The 16,575-nt window shown below is 45.9% G+C and overlaps 1 protein-coding gene across 1 annotated transcript in view; it reads right to left on the bottom strand.

Moving 5' to 3' along the window:
* EDC4 (enhancer of mRNA decapping 4) overlaps positions 1-16,575 on the bottom strand; it is a 98,893-nt gene that overhangs the window by 44,539 nt on the left and 37,779 nt on the right. Inside the window, exons 11-17 of the mRNA XM_075577103.1 lie at positions 16,297-16,396; positions 13,604-13,784; positions 11,688-11,760; positions 8,890-8,981; positions 7,905-8,101; positions 2,718-2,806; positions 549-705 (exon numbers count right to left, since the gene is read on the bottom strand). Of these exons, the coding sequence (XP_075433218.1) occupies positions 549-705; positions 2,718-2,806; positions 7,905-8,101; positions 8,890-8,981; positions 11,688-11,760; positions 13,604-13,784; positions 16,297-16,396 (889 nt within the window). The remainder of the gene's footprint in view (positions 1-548; positions 706-2,717; positions 2,807-7,904; positions 8,102-8,889; positions 8,982-11,687; positions 11,761-13,603; positions 13,785-16,296; positions 16,397-16,575) is intronic.

Raw genomic sequence — 16,575 nt, forward strand, 5'->3', positions numbered from 1 at the left:
TAGATGGTGTGTACTGCCGGGCTATGATGGCACTGGCCACTGAATATAGATGCTGTGTATTGCCCGGGTTATTATGGACTGGCCACTGAATGTAGATGGTGTTTATTGCCCGGGTTATTATGGACTGGCCACTGAATGTAGATGCTGTGTATTGCCCAGGTTATTATGGACTGGCCACTGAATGTAGATGCTGTGTATTGCCCGGGTTATTATGGACTGGCCACTGAATGTAGATGGTGTGTATTGCCCGGGTTAGGATGGCACTGGCCACTGAATGTAGATGGTGTGTATTTCCCGGTATATTATGGACTGGCGTCTGAATGTAGATGGTGTGTATTTCCCGGTATATTATGGACTGGCGTCTGAATGTAGATGGTGTGTATTGCCCGGGTTATGATGGCACTGGCCACTGAATGTAGATGGTGTGTATTGTCTGGGCTATGGTGGACTGGCGTCTGAATGTAGACATGTGTATTGCCCGGGTTATGATGGACTGGCGTCTGAATGTTTGCAGATGGTGTGCATTGCAGATAGAGCCGGCGCTGCACCTTGACGGCTGGTTTGGTGGTGAAGTTCTCAGACAGCCCTGGGATGAGGACGGTGTGATTTCGAGGGCTGGCTTGGAGGCTCAGGCTGCAGGAGCTGCTTACACTCACGCTGCTGTCTAGCTGCAGTTTGGGGCTTAGAGTCAGATCTTCCGACGGCCTGGAAGGAGTAAAACAAGGAAGATGAGATAATGATTGCACAGATTGCCCAAGTACTAAGCAGAGCTATGCCCCAAGACCCCATCTGGCACAAAAGACAAGGGGTGTGAAAGTATCTCACGGTACTGCACCGATTAGTAACCGTGTGCCAAAGTATTCCAAACAGATAGAAAAACATATTTCCATTTATCTAGTTATTATCCATTATACAAACTCGTATACCCGGCTTTGCTTTCCTTCTGCCCTTAGCTGTTGCTGCAGGAAGACAAGACTCCTAGAAGCCAAAGGTTGCATTTTTAGTTGATGTAGCTCTTTAGGTATTAAGGCCTAGATTAGTGATCCCTGTAATTATCTGGGACACGGCACACCCGGCCATATTTTACCTACTCGGAACCGGCCCAGCACGCTGGAACCTGGTGCCGGGTACATCAGCAGACGAGAACAGCAGCTGGCGGCGGGAGAGAAGGAGGACGTCAGCCGGCAAAGGACAACCGCAAGCGGTGGAGGCAGAGTAGGACGGCAGCCTCCAGCCGGCAGTGGAGAGAGAGGAGGATGGCAACCTGCAGAGGATAGCAGCGGCGGCAGAGAAGGGCAGCAGCCGGTGGCAGAAGAGGACCATGTGAGCGGAGCAGAACGGCCTGGGAGGACCTGCACGGTAGCAGCGGCAGACACCGGAACTCAGAAGACTTTGCCGTCGGACCGCTGGGGCGCGCTCCTCCCCGGCCGTTCTGCTCCTCTCACATGGTCCTCTTCTGCCACCGGCTGTCGTCCTTCTCTCCGTCCGCCGCCAGCTGCTGACCCCAAAACCTACCCGGCAGATCATTTAAATTTTTTCCACGGGTACCCAGTACCCCCGTGGTTTTTAGGACCCGGTAGATCACTAGCCTAGATTTACCAAGCTCGGTTAGCCTAATAACACTGTATTCACTAAATCATATGTCAAGTTAACCCGGACCTGCTCCCGTAAAAAGCATGGCGCCATTTGTAATGGCTGTTACTGTAAATGACATGATTCAGCCCATAGTGACTGGCTATGGAAAGCTTCTGGGAGAGAAAGAGGAATTTTGGAGAGGACCTATCGACTGATATACCTCCAAATAGTTGGGAGATGCCTTACAAACCACTCTCGTCAATATGCGGGAAGGGGTCTTCGTGGGCCATTTGGCAGGAGGTTGCTTGGTAAATATGAGCTTATATCCTTTAGTTGTGTGTATTCAGTACATTTTTGTAAGCCTCAGATCACTTTGAAAGTGTTTCTGCACTCAAGTAATAACGATGAAATAAACGCTTTCAGGGCCACCATGTGTGGCAACAGAATACCAAAGACATTCTGTCTCCATGATCCTGGCCAGCTCCCCACATGAGGAGCAGAAGCCGCAATATCCCGCTGCTAGAGCATGGTGGTTACATTTAGCCCTGGACAGAAGCAAAAGTGGTGGGAAGTTCACGGATCATCGGGGCTGTGGAAGTGCGGGTACTTGTGACACATTGCAAGGGTTGTAACCATTAAACATATACAGATTGTAATGCTGTTCCCGGCACTGCCGCGATCATACTGCAGGGGGGTCCATGCGTCTGAACAGGACCCACCTCCGCATTAGTCGTTCGGTGCTGTGACAGTCGCGACACTGAAGACGTTAAGTCTCACTAAATCTGGAAGTGGTTAAAACCAATGTGGAAAGAAAGCAGACCTGGATGATGTACGATTTCTTGGCCACCATATGGAGTTATGTTTGTTTGAAGCCTGGATAATCACTTATACTGGGGGTGGCCAACTGCAGTCCTCAAGGGCCATCAGCAGGTCAGGTTTTCAGGATATCCCTGCTTCAGCACGGGTGGCTCAGTCAACAACTGTGCTGAAACAGGGATATCCAGAAAACCTGACCTGTTGGTGGCCCTTGAAGACTGGAGTTTGCCACCTCTGACCTATACTGTTTACAGGACTGTAATTGGTATCCAGAGAGGGAGGCAGACAGTGGAGCTTGGCGCCTGAACCCAAGCTTGCGACATTACCTGGACATAGCCGTATCGTTGACAGAGACATTGCTAATAGGCGTCACAGCTGTGAGGGTGCTGATGCTGCTCCCGGGAGAGGAGGCGAGCTGTTACAAACAAGAGAAATAAACAAGTTTTACGCGAAACAGACACCTAGGTTACCCTTAACGCAGGTTACCCTTAACACATTGACGTGAACTAACCTTACTTAGTAGGAACCGGGAGAGTAGGGAAGTCGAGAAGAGAGTGGGGGGGGGGAGGGGAAGAGGGGTATTAAGGAGAAACGGTCCGGGATGGGCCAGTTGGCCATTATTGCCTCCACACTGGCATGCCAAGTCTCTCTGGGATTTACAATTCTTTATTGGCAATAGAATTGATCAGTTGACTTGGTGTCCTAAACCCACACATTCTGAAAACCTCATGAATGGGGCTGGATGAGTTGTCTACAAGAGTCGAGAGCAGTTGTTTTAAACAGCCCCTTCTATGTTGTGTAAGGTCGCAGCCATTGTCGGGAAAAAGGCGCGGAGGCGTGCGTGCGTGGCACAATCAGAATGCCTTAAGGCAATGATCGCAGCCATAGACCGCGCATGCGACAGCGCTAGGGGGCGAGGAATCAGTTACATTTGATTCCACAGCACGAAGGCCAGGTCACATGAGCGGCCCGCCCAATGAGGGCGAACCAGCGCCATGACGTCACAGCTACGCTCTCCGACACATCCGTCGCATCTACCCTGGCCACAAATCGCTGGAGCTATAAAGGCGGGTGACGTCATGCGCACGAACGTGAGCGGTCACCATGGCCGCAGCCTAATGCTTTACTACTATGACAGAAAACTAGATTCATTTATTTCTGCTGTTTGCCAGTTTTAATTGCACTGAAATCTTAAGACAGTATACGTGGCTAATTCATTTAAAAGCAGAGAAGAAAACAAGTCATAACAGTTCACCATAAATAGTAATTCAGGAGTGCATACATTATTTTACCAAAAATAGAAATCAAAAAGGTAAAACATAATACAAAATACACACCATAAAATCACTGGTGCTGTGCCACAATTCCTGATGGTAAATCCACAGCTAGAATTTTTTGTATGATCATGCAAAGCATATAATTAAACCCCTTAATATAATATTGATCTGCATGAAAATCATTTAGCAGTATTGAGAAAAGATTTAACATTCTCACAAACCAAAGTGTTTGATGAATTGGAGTGGGTGAAGGATTTCATTTTTTGGGTCGGAAGCTTCGGCTATATAAATAAAAACACACAGCTCTCTCCAGGGACAGAGATGTTGATGAGAAGGTCTCCCCCGAACTAACAGCGAGAGGCTGAATAACGTGAGGATTTAGAGGTTCCTCCATTAGAAGAACAACTTGCTGAGGAAACCGATAATAATGAGTGGGCATCTTCACAGAGCAGTGTCTTTTGTGCCCCCCAAACAAAGCTCAACCCTAGATCTAACTTTACGCCTAATATGCAGATACGTCCGAATGTGCAGGTTTCTATTAAGACGGTGGCGAGGGATATTAAGAAAAGCAGGACCGCCATACACTATCATCATTTAAGTAGGAGAGAACGCACTGCATTGATGAAGTTAAAAACGATTACTAATATTGTGATTAAGCTGTTCGATAGGTATGGCTATGTTTTCCTGTCTAAAGAGCAGTATTTAAGAGAAAAAAAAATGAGATTAGCGGAAATGCCAAGTGTCGCTCAACACAAGTTTCAAGCAGGAGTTCGGCAGGAATGCAGTGCCCTCCTTCCTGGGCACCCGCTTGTTTCACATCATTTATTGTTTTTTGAACTCCTAAATGTTTTCATGTATCAAAACTATTTTATTTTCAATGGCAAATTTGATCTGCAAGTAAGAGGGACAGCAATGCAGGACTGCTTGCGCCCCGACAGATGCTAATCTTTATTTGGGGTGGAGGGAGAAATCACATGTTTTCTAGGATTTGTGATCAATGTGCACTGATCAGATACATTGATGACATCCTGTTATTCTGGGATGGAGGACAATTATTATTGTGAACAAGCTTGTCAGTGGTGTTAATTCCAATGAATATGAATTTGAGACCGACTATGAAGAGAGCACTCGTATGAACTTTTCATATTTATAGACTCATTGTGATGGAGGGCAAAATTACAACAAATACATTTCGGAAAGATACGGCCGCTAGTAGCCTTCTTTTGGCCACCAATCACCATCCCTACCATCAAATTACAGGAGTACCAACAGGGCAGTTTCTAAGGATTAGACAAAACTGCTCTACCAATTTTCATCTTGTTTGCCTCAGAGAGATAGCTAGAATTAATTAACCTAGATTTAGTAACAGATTGATTGAGAGGGTTTACAGAAGGGAAAAGTCAGCCCAACATTTATTTATAAAATGTTTTACCGGGAAGTAATATATTGAGTTACCTCTCATTTTCAAGTTTGTCCTGGGCACAGAGTTAAGATGACAAATAATATATGGTTACAAATACATAGTTACATAAGTGAACAGGGTATACATTATATACAAGACACAGCATGCACAGTTAGAGATAATATATATTATGGGCATATGTAACAGTTACAGACCAGATTAAAATGGGAGACAGCTTTAGTTTTGAAAGGACTTAAACTAGTGGCGGCTGTGAGAGTCTCCTGTAGACGGTTCCAGTTTTGGGGTGCACGGTAAGAGGAGGAGCGGCCAGATACTTTGCTGAACCTTGGGACCATGAACAGTCTTTTGGAGTCAGATCTCAGATGATAAGTGCTGCATGTGGTAGGGGTGAGGAGCTTGTTCAGATAGACGGGTATCTTTCCCAGAAAGTATTTGAAGGCAAGAAAAGAAAAATGAACTTTGCGCCTAGACTCGAGTGATGACCAATCTAGTTTTTTCAGCATTTCACAGTGATGTGTGTTGTAGTTGCATTGGAGAACAACACAGCATATTGAATTGTAGAGTATCAAGTTTGCCAAGGTGGGTTTGGGGTGCCGAGCCGTATACTATGTCCCCGTAGTCGATAATTGTGCGATACACTTTCTGACTAGCAGACATAGGGAGGATTTGTTCCTGTAAAGTACACCTAGTTTGTCAGTCAGGGTAGCAAGGTGCATCCCAAATGTTAAATGGGAGTCAAACCATATGCCCAAGTATTTAAAACTAGTAACAGGAGTTAGGGTGGTATTAGCGTTGGTCTACAAACATGAATTTGTGGAGTGTTAGGAAAGTGGATGATGCCAGTAGGTATGTGATGCATTTTATTGGATCGTTCAATTCACAATAGTATCACATTAGGAACATTCTCCATAGACCTTGGCCTTTGCTACAGGAGGATACGAGTTTAATTCTCTTTGGAGGGAAGGAACCCATTAGAACCAATAGATCTGAAAACCTGGGCGATGTCCTGGTGCACAGTCACTACTCTCCATGAGGACCTCTCCCATCTAAGAGTGGTGTTATGGGTTATTTCAAGGGCGGCCACTGGAAAGCCTGTCGATATGTATAGAGGCATCTTTTTCTCTGGCATGAATAAAAGGAAGGTGCCGAAGCTATATCATCATATCAATTGTAGAACGAGCGCAGTGACAGATCTTATGTCCTGCAGCTGTGGCAAAATGTGGGGGGAAAGTGGACGGGAACTACAAGTGAGGGTGTTAAAGCATGCTAGGGACATTTAAAAAAGTAATAAAACTCCTGTTGTAAAACATGTCTCCAAATGTCATGGGGGGAAATGACATTACGTTTCTGGGAATTGATCATGTAACCCTTGCTATAAGACAGTGACAGACACTACTCTTGAGACGTGAGGTCAAGGGGGATCTACATGTTAGGAACACAAGTACCAACTGTTCTGAATGAAGGCTTTGCTTTCTCTGCCTTCTTGTCAATGCATGCTGAACATGGTTTAAATGTTTGTCTCAATTTTTGGGTGTTATATATCGGGGTACACCTCTGGCGGACTAGATCAACCACACCCGGTTCACCATTTCTTCACCCCAGAAGCAACACGTCAGTGTAAAACATGCGTTGTTTGTTCATCTCATGGAGGGGCGGACTTCAATACCGACCCGGCACCTGTCTGTGATGCCATCCTGGCTTGACAGTTTTTCCGTATAAAGGACAGACGAGATGATCGGTGTGCAGTATACCCAGCTGCCATGCGGAGTATTTTAACTGTGCCTTTAATTACAGCCCAATCGTGTTTGCCATTTTAACCTGTACTGATCCTCACACGTTGTTTATAACCTTTTTTTGCCCAGTTATACGATGGGAATAAGGTGTGTTATTTTTAGGAATGTGGTTTCCATAATCTCTGGTATCCGTCATGGAGATATTTACTGTACCAATTGGTTTATTATTTTGTAAGATTGAATCAGTGAAAGGAACCAACGTGTTCCCATTCAGGTTTGCAAATTGTTTGTCACCATTTTTCCCATATGCACTTTGTTATACCAAAGTTTTATAATAATGATATTTTATGGTGTGCACGATCATACTGTAACTCCAGCTGTGGATTTACCATCAGGAAATTTCATTTTATGGTCTGCTTTTTGCATACATGTTTGCCTTCCTATGGTATCTATTTTTGATAAATAATAAATATGTATTTACAACAAATGGTAATTCAGGAGCGCACTGTTATGAGGTGTACTGTGCACACTGTCTGTACCCAGACTAGACGGAATACCTGGGACATACACCGTTTGGCGCTTGCACACAGATGACCCTAGTTATGCAATAATTAATTTAACCCTTTAGGCACTGACATTTCACTATTGTTAGTCCATAGGACAAGAAGACATTATGAGTTTAGAGGTACATGTTAAAATGGAAATTACCGTGGCGGGTTGAACCCTTTTTTTGAACGAAAAACACAACCAAATGACTCCTTCGTTATTAGACTTAGGATCAAAATGTAGAATTTCACTAATAAATTGCAAGCCAATGTGGGAGGAGCGCAGGAGATAAACACACACACACACACACACACACACACACACACACACACACACACACACACCAAACTATTTCCTTTGTGCTTAATCTTCTTCAGACACCTGAAAAGGCGACTCGTGAGATATCCGACACCCAAATGAACTAACTGCCCCTCTGGCAGTGAAGAAGTTAATGAGAGAAAAGGAGCCGATTTGTATCCATCTATCACAAGGGAAAAGGGTCAGAGCCGTTACTAGATACATTGTGGCTGTTACCTGCTGGAGTGAAGCACTGGGCGTCATGAAAGCATCCGGCGTCATCAGTTTGGGCTTTGTATCGGTGGACAGGGAGAGAAAGTCTGCCGGGACGGGCAGGTCAGGGATCCGTCGCAGGTCAGGCTGGGAGCCGTGCAGCGAGCCCTGGACAGGTGACAGCCTTTCAGGGACCAGGTCTGCCAGATGATCGGGAATGGCTAATAAACAATACAATAAAGCCATGGAGAACTTCAGAGTAAGCTGCGTGTTAAGGGAGAATAAAGATATACAGGGGCACTCCCAATGCCAGATGGGAGTATAGAGCATAAATCTTGGGGCAAACTAGCCCACTCCTTCCCCCATGTTCCAAATAGAGGGCTATAGTGGTATGAACAAAAAGATCAGGATGGAGGTACACAAGTACTGATGCTACAAGTTGCTGAGTTTTACTGCATAAAATGAGCAGAGCTAGTGTTACGTTTCGAGGTCACAGCCCCTTCCTCAGACAAGGAGACACCGTATTAAAGGGAGGGAGGAGGCCTCGCCCCTCGGGAAACCAACACGAAGTAACCTAGAAAATTGAAATTCTTCGTCATGCACTTGCCACCTCAACCATTTTAGGACAAGCCCTCTCTCCCGGGATCGGAGGAAACGGTGTGGTGGTGAACGCTCGCTGCTGCAACCTGTCCATTGTGCAAACTTTTCGGTGCCCGGAAGTCCAACAGCACCCAAGTGCCATCCGGAAGCGCTATTAAGTGCTCGCTACTGAACTCCTGATAGTGCTATTTTGCTAGTTTTCTAGGGGGGTGGGGGTGGGGGGGTAGGGAAATTACGTTCATAGAGATGCGATCAGAACTGGAGTGTAATGTTTCTGTTGAAATTACCACTAGAAACTATTCTCTTTTGGGGCCATTAAGGCTGGCTGTGTCAGCCCAGCATTGCTCTATTTGGCAGCACATTCATCGTGAGATCCTAATATCTAGTTATCCAATGTGGAAGCACATACCGAAATCCTCATGCAACACGTGGGATGGAAGAAGGGCAGCAGGCTCAGGGCTTTGGTGAGGCTGAAACCAGATCTGCACATCCTGCAGGGCTCTGAAAAGACATTAGTGTTGACATCCTCCTTTAAAGCGTGTGATATGAATCGGAAAGAAGACTGTAGCGATGGCTCGTGTGTCCAATAGAACTCGGTCCATCAGAACAATGCCCACAATACAAACATATCCTCATATGTACAGATATTGTGCACATTACCGGTTAAACAAAGAACTGCACCGGTATGGCTATAATAATTATTGGTTGTGGGAACAGAAAAGTAGTTACCCAGATAAATGAATGAAGGCACTTTATATTCACATAGAATGATACTAAACAGCATCATATATAGATCACTATGTTTATTTAATTTATATTCTATCAATGTATCTTTGATTATTTCTCAATTAATGTTCACTATTCACTATATCACTTAAAATGTATGTAATAATCTATAATAGCACTTTTTTTTAGTAATGATAGAACATTATTATTTAGTTAACCAAGTTCATTTGTGCCTCGGTTAGTTTCATTCCAACATTTGCCTCGTATGTTCAGCTGTCACTTGCATTGGTCACAGCCAATGCAACATGATTCAATCGGATTGGCTCCCAGAGGCCATTTAAACTCACCGGCAGCCCCATCACGTTACCTCCAGGCAAAGCACGTGGTGCGAAATGCGTGGAGGTCACGAGGGGCGGCTTCGCGAGTTGCTATTGGTGGAGCGATGGATCGGTAGGAGAGAGGAACGCATACAGCTGACAGAGTTCCACAGTTCCGGACCTGCTACATCTTCTCCTTCAGCTGAATTTCCGGATCTCCCAGTCACCGCTCGCACCTTTTACAGCTCGTTGTAACTTATATTCTGTTATTGTATTTTTATTATTGAACAATATAGAAAAATATGTGGGGGAAAAGGGGAGAAAGGGGAGGAAAAACCGCAACGGGGAAGGATGGGAGGGTGGGGGAGGGGGTGCATTAAAGGTGATGCAGGGGAAGGGGGGCGGCAAGGTTTCGGGGTTAAGACCCCTTCTTCAGGCCCGTTCCCAAAGGGCAATAAGTGTCCAATGGTACTTCCCTTTTTACCCTATATTAAAGTAATACACTGAATGAATTAAATCCAGGTGAAAAAATGGTCAATGTTGTTGAACAAAGTCCAGCACCACAAGGAGAAAACGTATGTACACAGTGTTCTATACGGGCATACAGTGTTCTATACGGGCATACAGTGTTCTATACGGGCATAGTGTGCACATATCCCTATCACTCCTAAGCTGATGCACAGAGTCTGTAATGCATAAACTGCTAATAGTATCAGTGTCAACTAATGGATAGTGAAACTACCGACCGGTTCAAATTACTGCTGTATTGTATGTCTTTATTTATACAACGCCACTAATGTACATAGCGCTTCACAGCAGTAATATACACGACACTCGTATAAATAACAAATAATATAAATAACACATGAAGGGGAGAAGTGCTTCAGACATAAAAGTAAAATTTAGGATAAGGAGTCCCTGCTCCGAAGAGCTTACAATCTCATTTGTAGGTAGGAAGGATGTACAGAGACAGTAGGAGAGAGTCCTGGTAAGTGCGTCTGCAGGGGCCAAGGTTAATGTATGAGGTGTTAATTATCAGCCATGGAGCTACTCGTATGCTTCCTTAAGCAAGTGTGTTTTAAGGTGGGTTTTAAATGTGGATAGAGAGGGTACTAGTCGGGTATTGAGGGGAAGGGCATTCCAGAGGTGTGGGGCAGTCAGTGAGAAAGGTTTAAGGTGGGAGATGGCTTTAGATACAAGATGGGTAGAGAGAAGACATTCTTGAGCAGAACACAAAAGTCGGGATGGTGCATAGCGAGAAATTAGGGCTGAGATGTAACGAGGGGCAGAAGATTGTAAAGCTTTAAAAGTGAAGAGGAGAATTGAGTGCGAGATGCGGGATTTGATAGGAAGCCAGGAGAGGGATTTCAGCAGGGGAGGCGCTGAGACAGATTTCGGAAATAGTAGTGATTGTGGCAGCAGCGTTTAGGATAGATTATAGGGGAGACAGGAAGGGCGGACAGCGGGAGGTTACAGTAGTCGAGACGGGAGAGAATGAGGGTCTATGTCAGAGTTTTTGCAGTCGAGCAACAGAGGAAAGGGTGTATCTTTGCAATATTGCGGAGGAAAAAACGACAGTTTTTTGCTACCTTTTGAATGTGAGAAGAGAATATGAGAGAGGAGTCGAGTGTGACCCTAGGCAGCATGTTTGGGCTACTGGGTGAATGATAGTACTTCCAACAGTAATGTGGAAGGAGGTAGTAGGGCCAGGTTTGGGAGGAAGTATGAGGAGCTCTGTTTTTGCCATGTTAAGTTTAAGTCGACGAAGGGTCATCCAGGATGATATAGCAGAGAGACATTCAGAAACTTCAGTCTATACAGCAGTTGTAAGGTCAGGGGTGAAGCGCTATGTACATTAATGGCGCTATAAAACATCTATACATACTTACATACAAAGGTCATACCATCCAAATGTAACATTAAACATTACACTGCCCTTGGCTCACGTGGGTGCTAGATGGGCCAGGAATACTGTATACAAACACTGGAGCGGTTAACTATATCTTGTTCTAGCATTACCCTTTTACTAAAAAATGCTTCCTGCACCTTATTCATTGCTTGATGTTACATTATACCCCCCCCCCCCCCGACAATCTTTCAGGATGAACGTGTGTTAGTTTGTACTGTGGAGGTTTATGATAAGAGCAAGGTGCGGAGAACTCACTTTGTGTGTACACAGAACAGTTTGATGAGCACACCAGCGGCTGACTCCACAGTTTCCGTCTCCTGGGACTCTTCTGCAGAAGGGACACAGGAATTAAGGACAGGGGGATGAACCCAGCTAAACCTCTACAGATGTGGCTCTGAAGAGGAATGGATAGGTTACAATCACACCGCACAATCCCCAAAGCAGCCCACTGGCAAAATTCTTAAAGGAGCAATCCAAGCGCAGTATTGAGTCAGGGGGTCTCAGGAGCTGAACCCCGTTAATTCCAGCTCTGGGCACGCCCTGCTACCAGAGATACTTAGTAGGTGCCGGTAGCCACACGGCTCCTTATTGGCCCGCGGGGAGCAGGCGTTTTGAAAAGCCGCCATTATGTCATCCCTGGTAGCCGAGCAAAGCGTCTACCGGCACCTACTACAGAGGCAAGTATCTCCAGAAACAGGGGGTCCCCAGAGCTGAAATTAATGGGGTGCAACTCCGGAAACCCCGAGTCAATTCTGTGTAAAACAACGACAAAAATGTTTAAAAACAATAAATAAAAAAGTGCTTTAAACCCGTGATCCGGGCTGGGAGTGTATGACTACGGGTCACACAAACATCCAAATTCAAGAGCACAAACGCGTGAGTCGCCGCCGGGTGGCACAACAGACGCATGCGTCTCCATCTTATTTGAACCCTTTTCATAGTGATTGGGGTTCCTGCTGCACCCCCTTACACACGGGAAGCTGCTGCGGGTGGAAATGTTGCTTATTTGTGTGATATCTCGCACGACGTTCTGTAGGTTTCTGCCGCAGCTCGCTGGCTTCCTCCCCTCCCGCCAGGATAGAAGCAGCGGGGCCGACATGCTACTGGGGGAAGTCTTTTCTTGCCTAAAGACACAGGATATTTATTTGCCCTGCCAGGAGGATTCATCAGTTTAAGGAAGGGGTACGGGGCATTAAAGGGGTGCTCGTCGCTGTGTCGCTCAACACAGGGAAATGTCCCGATATGGCAACGGAAAGCCCAGAAACTTTGTGCTGTATTCGGCTATTCCAGGGGCAGACAACCCCAGTCCTCAAGGGCCACCAACAGGTCAGGGTTTCAGGATATCCCTGCTTCAGCGCAGGTGGCTCAGTGTGCTGAAGCAGGAATGTTGGTGGTCCTTGAGGGCTGGAGTCTCCCCCCCCCCCCCCCGCTTTGCATCTGAATGCAGCAGCAGTTACAGAGTTGCAGGGATCAGTACAGTTATTGTGCGGTTTTTCCCTTGTACTTTTATTTTGCAGAAACGCGTCCCTGACCCTTACATCTATGATTTCGTGCCTAAACCAGGAGTGCTCAACTCCAGTCTTCAAGCCCCCCGTCTCCCCCCCCCCCCCAAAAACAGATCAGGTTTTCAGAAAATCCCAGCTTCAGCATGTGGTTGAATCAGAGGTTCAGTCGAAGACAGAGCTGGATTGAGCCACCACTGCTGAAGCAGGGATATCCTAAAAACCTGACCCGTTGGGCGGACTTGAGGACTGGAGTCGAGCACTCCTGGTCTAAGGCAGGGATGTGCAAACTTCTCGCCTTGCGCCCCCCTGCCGGCTCTCCCCCCTGCGCACGCCCCCCATTACCTGGTCTGAAGTATCAAATGCCGCCGCAGGGTCATGTGAAGCTGCGTTGTCACAGCGACACGTCAACGAAGCCAACTGAATCCCGGTAAGTGAAGTTGCAGAGGCCTCGTGCAGTCGCCTGGCATTTAATTTAAGCGCGGGGCCTCTGCAACCGCCTTGCCCCCACAAAAAAGGTTTTGTCCCCCCCCCGGTTTGCACACCCCTGGTCTAAGGCACAGTGAGATAAAGTGACGTGCCCAAGGTCACAAGGAGCCAACACCTGAAGGTTATAAAACAACCTGTAGAAAAATCCCCAAGTTGCCAGCCCTCTCCTCTTCTGCTTACCTGTGTTGATGCCTTCACTCTCTTCATCTGCCGGGAGAACCTCGGTATGCCGGAGCCGGCAGCGGCCAACGTCTTGGATGCCGAAGCTCAGGACAGGGTGGGTGAGCAGGAACTCGGAGATGGAAGTGAAGGAGGCCTTACCCTCCTCCTGATTCTGCAGCAGCTCCATCACATACAGCACCTAGAACAGTCAGAAACAACCCCGTGGCTGTAAGATGGAAGGGAACCCAAGCAATAGTTTCAATGACGTTCGATTCACTTGGTTAGCATCTATGCAAACACCATTCTGTTTTCCTTTTGTAGCGGAGACGGACAGCGTGTTGGACAGACAATGGGGGTATGAAAAGGCTATGTCCCCTGTAGTCATATTATGGTCCCATATGGTCACTGGACCAGAACAGAAGTGGGATGGGAAAGGAACGGCATTTTATCTGCTCAGCTCTGTTATATTACGAGAGAGGAAATCATGAAAACAGCTTCCAAGGTTACAATACAGCATAGTAACACAAATTCAAGAGCTAGTTAAATAAATCCGTTGTTTAGTGTTTAGTATTAAATAGTTAATACCTTTTTTAATTTTCAAATTCAACTCTTAATGCCATTTTTAATGAGTTTTAATATACTGAGCATCCTCTGATTTCTATAGCAGGTTTAGCACACCTCCCCAGCAGTGCAAGATCTTTGCAACACTTTCCTGTTTGTGATCATTTGTTGCCAATGTTCCCAGCAGTTTGTGCTGCAAATTGTAACAATAGCTAATGTTACCTTAGTAATATAAGGATACCTTGTAGCTGCTGAGTTACACTGACTGAAGGCTTGATTGAAACAGAAAGGCAGCCATTTAGTGAACCCCAGGAAACAGAATTTTACTGATCGATCACGGGAGAACTAATCGATCGGCAGCCTAGGTAATTAGTTTTCAATAAAGGTAATCAAAGGCTGCACATAAAAATATATATATTTTTATTAAGGTGCTTGTATCGCCTTCTCTGCCCGAGGTCAGCAGCTCATGGTCCCTCTGACGGAAAAGGAGCTCAAACAAAAAGTATATCGAGTGTCAGACATTTAAAATCCTTTTATTAATGCAGACAAGGTGCACAGCGTTTCGGAGTAAACCCTTCGACATGCAAGTCTTGTATAGACTGTGTTGATAATTGAACTTTAAAGAGCGTTTCTGCTGGGATTCCCGCTCCCCTGCTTGAGCGCCGACTGGAGCATTGAGCGCCCAGTGCGCCCGCCATCTTTGAATCCATAGAAACGTAAAACACATCCATGCAAGGGCCCAACTTAACATATAAATGTGCCACTGGTCAATAAGTGCTAAAAGGCGCTGCATTATCTGTACGGGCAAATTCAAATCACCAAAATGTTATAGTCTCTCACTTATTTATAGTCATTTTATGTTTTAAAGCATATTGAAGTTAGAACAATTTTCGAACTGTCAGGTTACCGCGCCGGTGAAATGATTTATGTCTGGACGTTCTAGGTACCACAGACATCGGATGTCATTTCTTAGAACGTTCCGCTCTCCGTGGAAGACAGAACGTTATGAAATGATTTCCCTTCTAATACTGGAAAGACATGATTGGAAATTACACTTCAGTCTTCAATTAATGTTATATTAAAAATGAACACTTTCATTGCCATTTCCTGTCACTTTGTAAAAGAAAGGAGGAGAATGTGCAATGTTTTTTCCTTTCCTGGCTGCCTTAAAACCACAAAATAGAGAATTTGCGAAGAAAAGCAGCTGGTTATTAGAAGCTACACGTAGCAGCAATCTCGTCCCCTCTATTCTTGCATTTTGTTACAGCATGGAAACCAGTCATTTTGAGCTTCGCAGCGTTTAAAGCTCATTACAGAGAAATCAGACTCTCGCGGGTCAAGAGGAAGCAACGGCATCTGTTGTGGCTTCCTATCAGACAGCCATTTAAAAACCCCGCTTAACACACTGGAAACTACAGCTGAAGGATTCTGGGATCTGAAAAGAACACAGTTCAAGGGTGAAAGCGAGGCTGGTTTGCCGTTGTAATGAAGCCGTTCGAGAATAAGAGAGCCGGGTTTTAAAAAGTCCTTTTTATAATAATACAAATAATAGAAACAAGGATTTGAAGAACTTAGAACGTGGCTGTGTAATACGTTAGAACGTGGCTGTGTAATACGTTAGAACGTGGCTGTGTAATACGTTAGAACGTGGCTGTGTAATACGTTAGAACGTGGCTGTGTAATACGTTAGAACGTGGCTGTGTAATACGTTAGAACGTGGCTGTGTAATACGTTAGAACGTGGCTGTGTAATACGTTAGAACGTGGCTGTGTAATACGTGGTGTATATTGTCAGAAACCAGGGAAGCAGAAAAATAGAAATGGGAACATATTCTGGGCTCTGGGCTAGAGCGCAAAACCAGTAACCAAATGCAAAGAGTGCAGACTTTCAGGTGGTCCTATTGGTGGGGCGGTGGCGGCGGCTCCCCCATGTGGTGGGGCGGGGGGGCGGCTCCCCCATTTGGTGGGGCGGGGGGGCGGCTCCCCCATTTGGTGGGGAGGGGGGGGGCTCCCTCATTTGGTGGGGCGGGGGGGCGGCTCCCCTATTAATGGATCAGAAGATAGAAGTTTGAACACCAGGGTAGGCCGATTTAATACTACACACGAGCAGCTATTCGGGCCTATTGCTCAGATATGATGAGGACGACATACTTTTCGCTGAACATCAGTGAGTATCAGGAACTCGGCAGACAGGTCCAGAGAAGCCTTTAACCCGGGCAGCACGCTGGAACTAAACGGGTCGGGAGAAAACCTGGAACGAGGTAAAGGGCAGAGGATAACGTGACAACCTTCACACATCAATGTAGTACAGTCTGAGTAGAGCCATGTGAGAAAATACAAAGTAGCAAAGCAAGGCGGCAGAGGAAAATGATGGCTGTTTCCTTTCGAGAACCAAACACTTAGAAGCCGCAATACAGGTTGTGTTTCCTG

This window comes from Ascaphus truei, chromosome 19, assembly GCF_040206685.1.
Source record: "Ascaphus truei isolate aAscTru1 chromosome 19, aAscTru1.hap1, whole genome shotgun sequence".
Classification (NCBI taxonomy): domain Eukaryota; kingdom Metazoa; phylum Chordata; class Amphibia; order Anura; family Ascaphidae; genus Ascaphus; species Ascaphus truei.